This window comes from Anser cygnoides, chromosome 22 (genome assembly GCF_040182565.1).
Source record: "Anser cygnoides isolate HZ-2024a breed goose chromosome 22, Taihu_goose_T2T_genome, whole genome shotgun sequence".
In the NCBI taxonomy this organism is placed as follows: Eukaryota; Metazoa; Chordata; class Aves; order Anseriformes; family Anatidae; genus Anser; species Anser cygnoides.
Window position 1 is genome coordinate 6,480,618 of NC_089894.1, and position 15,506 is coordinate 6,496,123.

At 42.2% G+C, this 15,506-nt stretch overlaps 1 protein-coding gene and 1 long non-coding RNA gene across 2 annotated transcripts; one reads left to right on the forward strand and one right to left on the reverse strand.

Moving 5' to 3' along the window:
• Positions 1-21: 21 nt before the first annotated feature.
• DUSP3 (dual specificity phosphatase 3) lies at positions 22-10,475 on the forward strand. Its single transcript, XM_048051844.2, has 3 exons — positions 22-216; positions 5,388-5,614; positions 8,032-10,475. The coding sequence occupies exons 1-3, from the start codon at positions 95-97 to the stop codon at positions 8,235-8,237; spliced, it is 555 nt and encodes a 184-aa protein (XP_047907801.1). The 5' UTR covers positions 22-94; the 3' UTR covers positions 8,238-10,475.
• LOC136786842 (uncharacterized) lies at positions 2,825-12,883 on the reverse strand. The gene is made up of 3 exons (XR_010826296.1): positions 12,458-12,883; positions 11,357-11,480; positions 2,825-3,727 (listed from the first exon to the last, which is right to left on the reverse strand). It is a non-coding gene; the product is annotated as an uncharacterized lncRNA (long non-coding RNA).
• Between the last annotated feature and the right edge of the window lie 2,623 nt (positions 12,884-15,506).

Below are 15,506 nucleotides of genomic sequence, written 5' to 3' on the forward strand. Positions count from 1 at the left end.
GCTGCGCTCCAAGGCCCGGCGGTGCTTGGAGTAAAGGGCTGGGGGGGAGCGGGGGGGTGGGGGGTGGGCGGCGGCTAGGGGCCGGGAGCCGGCCATGTCCGATTACGGGATCTCGGTGGAGGAGCTCAACGACCTCCTGGCTAACGGCAGCGGCTGCTACAGCCTGCCCAGCGCGCACAGCAACGAGGTGGTGCCGCGCATCCACGTGGGGAACGCGTGAGTGCGGCGGGCCGGGGCCGAGGCCGAGGCCGAGGCCGAAGGGGGGGAGGCCCGCGAGGGGCGAGGCCGGGCCCGAGGCGAGGCGCGGGGCCGCGGGGGGCTGCGAGGGGCTGCGAGGAGGCCGGAGCCGGGGTGGGGGTGCTGGGGCCTGCCGGGCCTGCAGGGAGCCCAAGGGTGCGAGGTCCGGCTGGGGGCTGCTGCTGGAGCCTGGCGGAGTTGGCGTCCCCTAAGTGGCACCCGCTGAGGGGTTTGGCGGCCTGTCGAGTGCCCAAATCTAAGCTGCCAGAGAGCCGAAGCAAGGTTACACCGTCACGCTTGTGTTTTAAGAACGAAACGTGCCGGCGCCGGGCTTTTATTTCCTCCCGGTGTTTCCTTATGTTGCTCATACGCTGCGGTCAGCGCCGCTAACCTGCACGGAAAAGGGAGGAGAGCCGGGATGCCCGAGGTGGACGTGCAGGAGCGTCTCCCGGAGCCGTGTCCAACGCCAGTGCAATGACACTGAGCCAGAGGAGTAAGGTGGAACGAGAAGAAGGAGCAAAGGAGCCATGGGCGCGTTAGGTCGCAGTTTGACCATGTGCAAAATGACATAAAGCAGGGGTTTAATAGGAGTCGCCTCCCCTCCCCAGGCAGTGATTGGCCAAATGAATGTTTCTGCGCTCAGAGACCTAACTAACCTCAACTAAATAGCAATAGATGTGAGCCAGAGGCCTACAGATGTAGCTAGGATAAAAGCCCTTAAAAAGGGGAAAACTTGTTCATGGTTCACCAACAGCTCTTTCCTCAGCCATGTGATGTTTATTTTTTGCACCAAGATTATTTCAGTTATTTGTTCATTCCCATCATCTCCTGCTGACTCTCTGTCTGTCTTTGTCCTCTTGATGTGTGTGTAGAACAGTGGATTCCTGGTCTAACGTGGAGCTTCTAACTCCTACAGAAACATAAGTCAGACCCATCAGTTTTCATTAACATTCTCCCAAGACAAACCAGACTTGGCCTTGGTCACACCCAGTTGATGCGGGACACGCTCATCTAGAGATAGGACCCAAATCATTATCTGCTGACAGCCGCCTTCTCCTTCGTATTTTTAGCAGTTATCTGAAGATATAAAGCCATTGCCTGTAGGGTCTGAAAATAGGTGGTTTGTGCATTAAATAATTAAAAATAATTTTGAGGGTAGCAAGCAACTACGGGCTAGTTTTCATTGTTCAGTAAATTATTTTAATTATACACTACAGATTTTAATATATTCAGATTCAAGATTGCATAATAATAGAGGATGCATGTAAGTTACAACATGGAAAATGGCTGTTGGAAATCCTTAGCTCAGAGAAGGACTTTTTATGTAATAATTGACAGTCAAAGTCATGCTGAGCACTAGTGCAATTTGTAGCAAAACAGCAGTTTAACTGCTGGGTGGACTGACAGACGATGTCCAATTCTACTGTCAGGGTTTTTAAAAGGATGCTGAAGAACTGGGGAGGACAGCTAGAGGTAAGAAATAACCGAAAACATTTCACAGTGGGAACAAACAACCTACTTCATCTATCGAGGCTTAGTAAGCAATAATATATGTGAAGCATCCACAAAGAGCTAAGATAATGCAGTGCTGTAACTGAATGCGTGACTGTGTATTGCGATTCGGTCACTGCAGGCTGAATTTGATAGCCCCAGACGGGAAATAAGACCAGCTCTTAAGAGGGTTTTTTCTACCGAACGGGGTTGTGCTATAGTAGTTGTCATTCTGAAACAAATCAAGCTGTGCAGGTCTGTTCTTGTGCCAGTCCCAGCTCCGTGTCCCTCTGCTGTACTCTCCTTGTGTTAAGGCTAACGAGAGAGCTGGTTTTATGACCTGGCTCATTCACCTATGAACTGCTGGGGGAGTAAACCAACGCTGCACGCGGCCTGTCAGCCTTTGTGCATATGTGGGTCCGACAGCGTGCAAGGCATCGAGAAAGCTTTTACTGCTGTGCGCAAGAAAAAAAGCCTCAGCTTTGTTTGGGCCCCGTATTTGCAGATCATGAGTCTGTCTTGTTCCTTCCACAGAGCTTGAGGTACAGCTCGTATTTTCAGCCGCCTCGGTGCAGTATGCATCAGACTGGCACTCGCCTCATATCTGGGGTTTGGCCTTTGTTGCACAAATCTTCTTAGCGAATCTCCGAGGAGCTGTTGGAAGCACTTTGCCTTGTGCTACAGGGAAGTCGGGGAGAGCAGTCCAGCAGAACAAAGTAATGCGGTCATTAGCTCTGACATTCAGATCTCTGCTTTGACTTGGATGGATCAAACACTTTTGCAATGTAAGGCCACATTTATGACTACAGATGGCAGAGATTTTATAACAATCTGAATTTACAGGCTAGCCACGTCTGTAGAGAGTTTGAATGTGGGGAGATTGGAGTCCCAATACCTGGCATAAAAGCCATAAAATTTGAACAGGCTTTGTGCAGGAGTTCTTAGGAAGAAAGTAAAACATCTGAGTGAGATTCAGAAACTTCTGTTCAAAGCCATTTAAAATATTTTGCATAGAGGTGCTGCTCTCTCTCCTTATGAGTGACTCATCTTTGGATAAAATTGACAGTGCTGAGATATTAAAGAGGATGCGATTAAATTGGGTCATAGTGTCAGATACCAATTTATCTGTCAGGTACTGCATCTTCTGTGCAATACATAAAAGTTATAATTAATGAAACACAGAGATAAAATGATAAAATACTTTGAAAATAATGCTTTTGCATCTCACAGTAGACAGTTCTAACCTTTCAAAGAGATTAGACAAGGTTTCTGAAGATGAGTCAAAATGTACTATCAGTAAAACAAGAATTATTATATTGGTGACATTAGCACAATTACATATTTTCCAAGCAACAACACTGCAAGACAATTCAGAATATGTCAGAAGTACAAATCATTTCCTATTACTGCAAAAGTCAAGATGTCTTTGAGTGTAACATCTTAATCAATGACTGGGACAGCTGGACAGCACGCATCTTTATCAGGTTGGCAGATGACACATCTGAGTTTTCTGGCTGCTCGAGTGTGTGTGGTTAACAGACGAAACAATTACTTGTTCTTAACGGGCATGCTGTAAGGAGTATGAAAGACATTCTCCCAAAATTAACATTAAATTGAGTGACTCTAAGGGAAGAAGTGGTGAGGAAGCAATTTCGCATGAACGTAACAGTAGAAATTAAAACGTGTTATCGGATGGTTTTTTATTCCATATTAAGGACTTGGTTTATTTGCTTAGGTTATTTGCTGTTTGTTATTTATATTTAGGTTTATTTGCTTGGTTTATTTGCTTAGGTGACCAGGTGCATGGGTAATGCCATATGGCAATCCATTACAGCATCGCTTACCCTTAATTCCAGATGCACGGTTTCCTAAGAACTGTGTTTTGTGGTTGGTTGGTAAAATTGTTCGTCTCTGTTTGAAGAAACACTTATTAATTCTGGTACAGGGTGAGGAACAGGGAACTTCTGTATTGAGAACAGACAAGGTCCCATGAATTCTCCTGGGGAAACGGAAGAGGCTGATGTTAGCTTCTCTCCACTACCTGTAGGAGCTAGCAGTTCAACGCTGAACACCATGCAGCTGGACTGAAATGTCAGGGAGAGATCCGACTGTTGGGAAGGAGAAAAAGAAATGGTACACAAATATTCTGTTTTTCACCGACAGCTGCGTAAGGAAATCAGCTATAAATCAGAAAAAATCATTCACTGAGAATGTGCTTGCCTCTAGGTGAGCCAGAACTGTGTTGCCAGACTCAGCCATGTCGTTGGGCACGAGCTCCTACTGCAGATATGTACCGATCTACCTGCTGCTACTTAGACCAGACAAAACATAGGAACTCGCAACTGAATTAATGCTTTTTGTTTTGGCCTTGCCCTGTAGGATTTACTTTTGTGTTGCAAGCAGAATTCCCCTGGCACTGGTACTTGTCCCCTGGCACAGATGATGTCCTGCCAGATGGAAAAATCTGTCAACATTTGTTTGGGTAATGAAGTTCTTTGCAGATATTTGGCCCATCGCCACAGTTGTTTGGCACAGAGAGCCGAAAACGTAGGAGCTTCACTCATGCATAAGGATTCGTGTGCTTACATTATAATTTAAGGGGTGAAGAGTCATTAGGAGAAAAGGAACGCTCTAGATGTTCATATAGCCCTGAATTATGTGAAGATTGTGAGCAAACACATGAGACTCAGAGATTCATATAAATGCAGACTAACTCATTTGGGCGTTATATTAATTTTTAAAAAAAATTGCTAGGTGTCCAGCCAAAACCCTGAGGTGCATTGCTGTCCCTTAGAAACTTGTCCAAAAAGATAACGCGCAAATGCTTAGCTGAGCTTAATATTAAGACTCCTTGAATTTGCAGCTTACGAATTGAGCCTTGGGGAGGTTTTCCTAAGATTTCTGTTTCCACATCCAGTAACACACACAGTGAAAGCTTCCTTAAAAAGAAAACAAACAAACAAACAAAAAAAACCCACAAAAAACCCCACGTTTATGTCTGTTTAGGCTACATCTTTTCACAGAGTGTGCAGGAACTGACTTCCCTCTCAAATAAAACCTGTCACTTTCTGTTGCTGTTGACCAGTGGTCTTGCATTTTACTAGGCAACCACGTGCTGTGATCAAATAGATCTTCCTTTATGTATTATTTTTGATATAAACCAAAGCTCAGATAAAATGGATGTTCAGACCATCCGCTAGAGTAGCAAGTACTGCTTACCTGACCCTTGCAGCAGTGGTTGTAGGCAGCAGAGGCTTTTTATAACTGGTTCTTAAATTAGCGTATGTAGATAGTGGTTAATCTTAGGGGTGACTATCCTGGGCTTTCTCTTACCACCTGTATTTTCTTAATTTGGTCAGAATTTTATGTTCAGAAAGAGTAATAACTTTATGCTGTAGTAGGATCTAAGAGATTAAGTTTCAGGTGTTCTCTGCTCAGTTATCAGCCAAGAAAGCAGCCTTCTCTCACATACAATTAGTGACCGGGGCTCTAGATATTTCTGTGAATGTAGAATATGCAGCTAATTTGAGCACTGTGTGTTTAGCATCTATCAACGGAAAAATAAAAGCTTTTGGCTAACAATAGCTTCTGGGGACATCATAAATACTGAGACGATTCACCGAGTTCTAATCGTTTTCTTGACACTTTTTATCGTACAGGTTCATAGCCAAGAACATTACGAGGCTGCAGCGCCTGGGGATAACCCATGTTCTGAATGCAGCAGAGGGGAAGTCGTTCATGCATGTGAACACTAATGCAGAATTCTATGAAGGCACAGGCATCAGATACCATGGCATTAAAGCTAACGATACACAAGAATTTAACCTCAGTCGCTATTTTGAGGAGGCAGCTGATTTTATTGAGAAAGCACTTTCCCAGAAGGATGGTAAGGCAAACTGAAATGTCTTTCTGCCGTGTTTTCTGTGCACTGCATATGTGTTAGTCATTTATTTCACTGTTTAAAATGGTTCGTTGCTCAGATTTTCAGCTGAACAGGCAAGTCAGTAATTCAGATCAAGACTTGGGATCAAAGACACCTGAGTACACAATAAAACAGTCTTCCGTCTGTACTTGTGGACGTCCAGTATATGTTAAGTGGAAGGCTGTCATTGTAGGGGTGACTTTGCAAAGTGAAACAGCAACTGCATCCTAAAATAGCGCCTGTCTAGGAAGACATGTTCTTATTTTTCCTTAGACATCGTAAATCATATGAAAAATCCAGAAAATAAATGCAGGATTTAAACGCTGTTTAAGGACACTAGAAGTTAGAGACAAAAATGATACAGGTACTGCATTGCTGTATAGTACCCACAAAGCCTCTTAGGTGCTTTCTTTCCGAATGTACAGTAAGGATGGAGACTCTAGCCTTATAATTTTTTATTTTATTATTTTGTGTGACAATTACCTCGTTATTCCCTAGGATTCCAGGAAGGTTGGAGATGATATTTGTGGTGTTGCTGATTTTCACATTTTTCTAGAGTTTCCTCAGAACAGAAATCTGAGGACATAGTGCAGTGGGCCAGACAGTGCTTTGTGTCTGACTATTTCAGCATACCACTTATTTCTACATATGCTTGATTTCTTTCTTGCTTCATGAGTGAATGTGAAAGAGGAGGAATGACACAATTTTAGGCGTTATTTCTCTGAAGTGGGCAAAAGGGGAGCTAGAGCTGTGATATGCTTTGGATAGATTGAGAGAAGTTTTACCTCCAGTTTGGCAACGTATAAAAATTCTGAAAATTAACATACAGCTCTTGCAATTAGCTTTTTGACCAAGTGATACAGGCTGCAGCAGGAAGAAGAGTTTTAACAGTGCCAGCTGTGCCATGACTGTCCCCACCGAGTTACACTAAAAACACATCGCAGTCCTCTGAACAGTTGCAGAATGGATCTGAATTTACAGTACCAGTTCTACTTGGTGATTCTTTTAGCCTTAATATTGTCTACGGTGCCTGCCGCTGTTTTCTTACCGCGGTAAACGAACAGGAACTTTGTGGCTAGGTGATGTTGGAGCCAGTTTTAAGATTAACTCACTACTGAAATTAGATAGTCTTGTTTGACAGTGAAGTGTAGAGTAAGGGCAGTGAAGTGACGAGGGATGCAGTGGTATTGTCTCCTGCAGTTTTGTTTTAGCAGTGTAGCTGCGTGAAGTTCAGGAAGGTAGCTAAATGAAGGCAGGTCTGCTGTACTAAAGGCAGCCCCTAAGACTCGCTGCCTTTCCCAGAGGAAGGTTACAAACCCTTTTGTATAGAGGAAGTCAGTTCTCTTCTACAGACATGCTTAAGGATCTCTAAATCTTGCTAATTCATGGCTACAGGCCCTCAGGAAATATAAAGAATAAATTGTTTTAGCTGTTTGACTTGCTTCTGATTAGAGGTTTGCCTTGAGCTGCAAAGCCTCTGCAGCTCAAAGCAAATGTGGTAACAGGCTTTCTGCTAGTGTGGTTCAGAGCAAGTTGTGGTCATCATGAAAAAGTGTACGTACGGTTCATCTGTTCTCTTGTCTCGGGAAAGAATTTGCCCTGGAGAATAGCCTGGGACTGTATGTTATGTCTGGAAAAGCAGGTCAAAGAGGACACAGCTGAGAAGCAATAAAAATGAGTTAAATTTCTCAAGGGGATTAGTGGCTTGCTTAATTATTGTTGGACACCAACCTACAGCATTTCCCCAATAAATATGAGGAATGATTTCCCTAATCAGTTAGCTAGAAGCATTTTATTGGTGCTGGCATTGGTGTGATTAGATACTTCTGGTTCTTGTTGCTGCATAATCAGCGGTTTCACTTACTTGAGCGTTAGTGTGACTTCGCAAACAGCCAGAGAAGTAGCCAGGTAGGATCCAACATGGGGTTAGCGTAAGAATTGCCAGCAGTGCACCATAAAGGCTGGATATCTTTGAAGAGATGCAGTGTATGACAAACAGCATGTTGCTGTCTTCAGCATATTTTAAACTGTGCATTATTTATTTATGCTCTTTGATACTGGTCATCTTTAGGGGCAGGATTTGTTCTCAAATACAAAGATAGGAGAAAAAGGTTGGCCTTTATAATATGGTAGCAAATACATTTTAGTAGAGTGATGTAGAACTAGGTTTTTCTGCATTATTCGTGATGACAGACGGTAGCAACTAACAACGATAGCACGCACCTTTCTTCCAAGTTTTACATAGCTTTGGCAGCATTCTGAATTTAGAGTCCTCAAGCTACCGAAGGACTAATTATTACGCTTTATATCCTAGCTATTTCGTGTTGCCTTTCAATCACATATTCCATTATAACCCACCTTGTGACCTGTCTTCCCTGCAGGACAAGTGTTTGTGCATTGCCGTGAGGGCTACAGCCGTTCTCCTACCCTGGTCATCGCCTACCTCATGCTTCGCCAGAACATGGATGTCAAGTCTGCTTTGATCACTGTCCGGCAGAAGCGAGAGATTGGCCCTAATGATGGCTTTCTAAGGCAGCTTTGCCAGCTAAATGAGCAATTAGTGAAGGAGGGCAAACTGAAACCCTAAAACAGAGCACTGTAGTATTTTTCAAAGTTTCTCAAATCGGCAGAGGATGTGTTAAGTGCTTTAGATTCCCTACCCACAAGCTAAGCCACAGGATGTGAGGGAGACAGAAAGCCTGCTCTTACCTAGTGACGGTATCTTTCTCAAACTGTAGGTCTGTCTTTCAAGATGGCACCAAATGGTGTCACTTCTTGGAGCTGTTGCAATAAAGAGGTGTATTTGGAGGGGCAACTCCAGTGATAACAGCTGTTTTTGCAAGTATTTCAGAGCCCCCTTGCAGACTGTATAACACGTGCTTTGCATTGACATTGCATCGTCTCATTAAGCTTTGTGTTTTCTCCCACCAGAGCACCATTTTCTGAGAGCCCCAACACATCTCTCACCCTTAATTGAAGTACTGTGTTTTCTAAAGCTTCTTCATGCACACAGGTGCCTAAAGTTTGAGTGTAGGAGCTTCAAGGAATGGAAGCATATATGCAAATGCACAGGTGCACTCTCTTGTGAAATGAAGTATGCAGTGTTGTGTTTAGTGTGGATATATGCAATACACAGTGTGTGGTAGTAAAGCCATTTAGCGCCCGATCTTGATGCACACTGGATTTCCAAGACTATTTGTACCTCTTGCTGTTGTGATTGACATGAAAGTCTGATAAATGCTTTTTTATCTTTGTTTTAAACTCATACTAGAAAAAAAATGTTGAGTAAATGTTGAGGAGCAGACTTCAGCAAGGAAGAAATAACGTCTGTATTTAGGAGTGCTTGCACTGGGTGTGTGAAAAAGTCCTCAGTATCAGAATAGAAGGGCTCCTGAGGTTTGTACTGCACTACAGTCTCTCTCCCTCCTTTGCTGTTGCTGTTTATTAATGCAGAATGGAACGATCACATATATATAGATTCCTTCCAGTATTACAGCACAGATGTGCTTACAGTTTGTTGGTACACTGACTCGTTGGATTGTTTGCATGGTTCCATTAAATAGAAACGAACATTGTCACGTACCACGTGGAAAAGGAAACATTTCCTTTTATTAAAATAAATCATGTCTTGATGCTGTTTGACGTGGAGATGAAATGAGTCATTGCAATGATGGGAGAGGAAGCTTTGTTTACAGTATGCCTGACTCGGGGTGTGTGTGCCTGTCAGTTAGCGTAGCACTATTAATGCAGAGGATCTCCCACTGCAAACCCAGAATTGTTGGTTAAACTGACAAAACCCTAAGATGTTTGTGTTCCTTTCTTTTCTGTGCTTTAACGTAGATCTAGAGTTTAAAATCTAAACGCTATTTTAACTAGAAACGCTATTGTATTAGTAATCCATGTAAGCCCAGAGCCAGTTTTGTGCATTCATTTCACTAAACAACGAATCACAAAGGACATGCATTGTTTTTCTTCTAGTTGATTGTTTTTTTTTTTTTTGCTACCTATATAGCTATATAACTTGCTTGAAATTAAACTGCAGATGTGTTTCTTCTGGATGAAGACAGGACTTATTTCTGTTTCCTTGCATAGGACGGGAACTGCCAAATCAAGAAGCCCTTTGCCTTTTGTGGCCTTTAAAGGGGCAACTGGAGAACATTCTGCATACATAGTGTTGTTTCCTTTCACCTTCCTACAGTCAGCCAGTATTTAGTGCTTGCTTTGAAGCAGGATGACTCAGTAATAATGAGCTGTAGTAAATTTCATTGGCTAATTACATACCTGTTTGCTTTCTCCCATTGTATCAGGATTAAATGATTTACTGCTTCAAAATTCCTGGTTACTTCTTTCATACTACTTAGTTTGTGGAATAGGAATACTGGCCTTACCTATTCTATTATAATTCATCCATACTGTAGTCTGATAAATCACACTTTTAATTTTTTTTTTTTACTGTGGGCACAGATCTTTTTCCTGTCTCATCTCACACCATATATTCATAATACCTGTCCACGCTACAAGAAAAAAAAAAGGAGATTCATGTGCATGTACTGTGGCTTTGAGCTGCTACTTAGAACTCAAAAATTCCAGTCCATAAAAGAGCTAAGAAAATATTAGGCATTAGATCTTTTGTTACCATTGCTCAGACTACAAAAAGGCTAATAGTTGTCTGAATAAAAACAAAATGGTTTGTTGAAGTGGAGTCTGTTTACTATGTGGTGATGTTTTTGTACAGTTCTACAAGTCTATAATGAACTGTATAAAATGTTGACAAATCAAGAAATACTGCCACATCAAAAAATAAAGGAATTTGTTCGTATGTTCAGTATGCCCTTTTAATTGGTATGTCCTTTCTTTACTTCTGGTGGTGACTTTAGTGATATTCTGGCCCATTTGTCTGAGTCTAACAAAGCTTATTTAACAAACACTCTGGAATATTTGATGGATTGAAATAAAGAAGACGCCATTTCGAATTCATTTAAAAACCTGAGCTCTGAGACAGTATGTGCTGTTGTGTGTTACTGATGGGTGACTCAGTAATGAAACCATTTCTAGCTCTGCTTTTAGAATAGGCTAACTAGGGTCTCTGTAAAATACGCATCTGTCATAGAACAAAGATAGCTACCATGTCAAATCCAGCACAATGCAAGAAAATGCAATAACTTGGGGTTTTTGTACTGAAGAGTTAGAGAACTTAAAAAGTGGGGAAGGGTGGGGGCGAGAGCTATTGTCATTTTATAGCAAGGAACAAAGAAGAAAGTTCAGATACATAATAGGCCTTCTAAAATGATGATATGTGTAAAAACAAATCCTCCTTGTACCTCATGCTGAGCTAAGTCTCTCAGCCATTGCATAAGCTCAGGAGAGAAGTTTGTATCCTGGAAATAAAATTCAAAGCAAGAACAACATTTTCTGAGTGCATTCCTCACCCTTTCTTTGGTCCTGCAGCTAGGACTACACCTACCCCCTTGGCAGCAACCATGTTTTATGTAGCATGCTCCTCTGAACCGCAAAATGAGAGGATGTTGCAATGGGGCACTGCTGGAAAGCACACATTTTGCAAAGTTCTTTCTAAATTAGAATTAACAGCATCCAGAGTCAAGACTAGCAGCCGTGACACACTGTATTCTCATTCCATTTTTCAACCTTGAGCCTGTGTTAGCATTGGACACATTTTTCTCCCAGACACCAGTATATCTGGCTTACCTCTCTTGGTGCTGGGAGAATTAATCTCCATAGAAGGCTCTGAGGATGAAAAGCACTCTGTGTGACAGCACTACATGCTCCTGGAGTTGAAAGACAAACTTGGGTCAGATGCTTCTTCCTCCTGCTGAACAAGAAAAAAAACAACAGGATATTTGCAATGTTTATTATCATCATTTAAATACTTTCACCGAGCTGTCTTCTTTTGGCCAGAACTAGTTAAATCTCTGATGCTAGTAGTGGAACTTTTTTTTCCTGTTTTTTTTTTTTTTTAATTAGTTTTGCTAGTTTATTTTAATAGTTTTAGCACAGAGGGACTGACTAACGGAATCTCACTTAGTATAGCACAGAGGTTTCTTCTAAAATTACTTTCTGGGCTCTGCCAATGAGTCGATCTGAAAATAGAACAGGCCTGAGGAGGTATCTAAAAGGACTTAGTGGCCTTATTCCTGTGCTAGCTAAGGCATCCTGCGTATGGCATTACAGTTCGGAACACGGATGAGCATTTGGGACCCAGGGTTTTGTTTTGGGGACTATTTTTTCATGAGGAGTTGGATTTGGAAGACTACAATACCATTCTCAAACTACTATTAAAAATCTATAAATTGTACAAAGGTCAGATGGACATTAGCAGAGACAAAAAGCCTGCCTTTAGCTTGATACAGATTTTTTTTTCCATGTCATTCATTTTTGTCAGCTGTTCTACACGATTCTCACAACCCCTGTTCTTTCTCTGATGTATTCTTCTTGTATCACTGGAACTCAAAAAATACGTGTAAATGTAAACCACTCTGGTAAACAGAAAAAAATATACAGCAACAAAAAATGTGGGACAATTATGATGGTATTGACCTAACATTAAGCTGGTGTCAGAGCAACTGCTGTATGGAGACAGTTGCATTTCCTTTTTTTTTTTTTTTGGTAACTTCTGAATAGACAATAATTATATTCCAGTTCTTATTCTTTGGACAAACTATTCATTTCTTCTATTTTGGAAATAAGCCCTGTAAATGCAGGTTGTGTAATTTAGTTGAGGGATTTTTTTATTTTTTTTTTAATGTATTTTAATTCCAGCATGCCAAAGTTGCTGGCTAGCTGACTCACCAGATGGAGCTGTAAGCTTGCTGTTCATTCTGCAGACATCACTCCATCCCCGAGCAGAGCTGTTGTGGGAATCTGATGTATCCTTATCTCTAAAAAGGCAAGCCGCTGGAATGATTTAGCAGTGCATTTGCTGGTCTCTGGTAGGAGAATAATAAGATTCCATTTATTCTTGGCTACTTAGAGGCCATGTCACAGCGTCCCGGCTGCTACATGCAGAAGGGACGTGGCTCAGCAGAATTCCGGGGAGACAAGAGTTACGTGGGCAGGGTGACTTAGCAGCATCTTAGGAAAAGAAGTGTTTGAGAAGCAAACGAGCACACCAGGCATGAAATTGCTGGGAAAAGTGTAAATGAAGAGTCGGAGTTCAGAGACGAGCTCAGACTGTGCATGGATGCCTAGCGGGACCGTGCACCCCGATTTCCTAGGCCAGGAATGGGGAACGGGGGTGCCTAGTGGGCACCAGGAGGTACACATGGACCAAACCGATTGCAGAAACTGTTTCTTCTGGGCATGCCTTCCCAGGACAGCGTCTCAATACAAGCACTTTAGGACCAAGGCTTGAGTCAAGAAAGCAGCAGCAAGGGATTCAGGCTGAATATAGGATGTTAATTTCCTCCTTGTATCCCTTAATAACTTAGAAGCAGAGAATCACATATCTGATTCTGTATTAGCAATGTTAAGGGTGGTGTTTTTCCAGCTCAGAAAATAGTAACCCAGTTCTGATTGCAGTTGATCCAAACTCAGGTCATTCTCAAAGTGTCCTTTGATATAAGTCACAAATATTTTTTGGTTTGTTTTGCTCCTGTGCTTCATTAAGAGAGCAAAAATCAATTGTTCGTGAGGGCTGGAGCCCGGACTGTTCTCCTTGCGTTGGTGCAGAAAATGCTGTGAGCAGGCAAGCAGCTACAGGATGTGGAAGAATGTGTTTGTAGTTAAGGAATCTGAATGTCTATGGGATTTGGATTCTTTTCTTGCCTCTATTAGGCTGCTCTCCTGGATTGTGGACAAGAGGTTTTAAGCCAGAGGCTAAATATAGCTTCTGATTTTGACTTTCATAGTTTTCGTATTATTTCCCCACTGGGTGATACAGATAAATGGTAAGACAGTTAAGAGAGGGGATTGTTTAAGTACTTAGAGAAACTACCTGAAGAAACTTTTTATGTTTTATCTGGGAAGAGATTACTGTAAACGTGCTCCTTTGTAGTAGGCTTAGGCTGACAAGGATAACTTCTGGAAACATTCTCCATGCAGACATTACATGAAAAGAAATTAACAGAAACTGAGCTTTGATAGGCAAAGACATACAGTTTCAAATGCATTTAAATAGGGTAACAAATAGCAAAGTTTCAGTGATTGTGAGTACTTAACTTTCTCGTGCTCTCCCGTTCTGCCTTTTGGCTGTATTCTGCAGAGCCACGAGCTGTGTGGGGCCACTTTGGAGAAGGTCACTGTCCTGGTGGTGTTCCTAGCTGCCAAGAAGAATAACAAGTCACGAGCCCTGTTAAGTTCCTGGTTGTTCTTACCTCCTTATTCAGTACAAACAAACAAAAAGATCACATATCTATATTATAAGGCCTGAAAGCAGAGCTCAAGCAATCATCGTACTCAATTTCAAGTATAACTTAATCATGACAGTCTAGCCTGTTCTTGGAAGAAATAAATAAATAAGGATAGAAACCACACAAACCCTACAAGGCTGAGTCCACAGCTTTCCACGCTGCTGTCTGTCCTTCAGAAACCCTTTGATTTGGTGGGCAATCAGGTGATGCCCCGTGAAGCTGTGTGCCCCCAGCATTGAATAGATTTCACCTGTAGCTCTAAGCCAAAAATACTTATTTGTAAGTGAGGGAAATTATACTTGGAAAAACCTTTGCAATGGCTCCGTATTTGGGCTTGTGAGACCATCACTAACTGTTTTGAGTAAAAGAGGAAGTTATTAATGAAAGCTAATCAGTGCTGTGATGATGATTATGGGGAGAAAGGAAACAGCACATCTGAGGCAAATTGTGTGACAATTGCCTTAAAGAATCACATTCTGGCTGTGCAGAAAGGAGTTTTATGTATGAAGAAAACTGTGTGCCGCATCCCCCATAACAACAGTGTAGCTCCTGAGCTGGTAGGATAAGATTTGGGCTGTGGGAAGGGGAAAGGTGAGGAGAGATGGTGAGTGCATGCAGGTGGAAGCAACACGACGCCCCACTGCTTTTAGAGACTCTTTGGAGGATTTGGGAAGGAAGGCTCTTCCGAGACTTGCTAATCTCTCTCATCTTGGTCAGAGAGAAGGGGTATGAGAGAAAGCATGTCACAGTATATTTCAGATGCTAGTATTTTAGGAAAAGACCACCAGAACAGGTAGGCTAAAGCTCATCCAACGCAGTAGCAGCAATGTGTCTGCTCTGTGTGTGTCTGTCTGTGAGTGTGGAAGGCCAAAGAGGTGAAATGGCCTCCGGTCATTACTGTTGTTTGTATTATTTATCATCAGGGTCACACCAAGGGAGAATCCACCTCCACTTTAAATTTGGTGACACCTGTTTTCCCTGCCGGGTCAGGGGAATTGTCAGAATGGAATGCAAGCCTTAGGTAACGAGTTCCCTACAGTAATAGGGAAAAACCAGACAGCCCCAACTGTTTTCAGCAGTCAGAGAGAGAGAGAGGAGAAGTCGGAGGCTGTTATTGACATTCCGAGTAATCTTTAAAATTACTGAAGCTCAGTGAATCACTTTGGAATCTCTCGTACATGAAATTATTTTCATGAGGATGTGTGTGACAAACATTGCAGTAACATGCTTAAAGTGTCCCTTTACTGCTCGAAGCACACATTTGCTTTCGGGAGCTATGAGGAGCTCGGTATCTAATCTTCCTAAAACATGAGGTTCTTTCTGATTAATGTATTTAGCCTGCCATCTTTTGTAAATACCTCGGAAATGTTTGTGCTCTTTAACTGCAGGAGTTATGCAACCGTCCACATTATCATCTTATTTCTGCAAGGAAAAAGAATAGTCTAGATGAGATTTTAAAACACGATACTTTAATAAAGCTTAGGTATAGG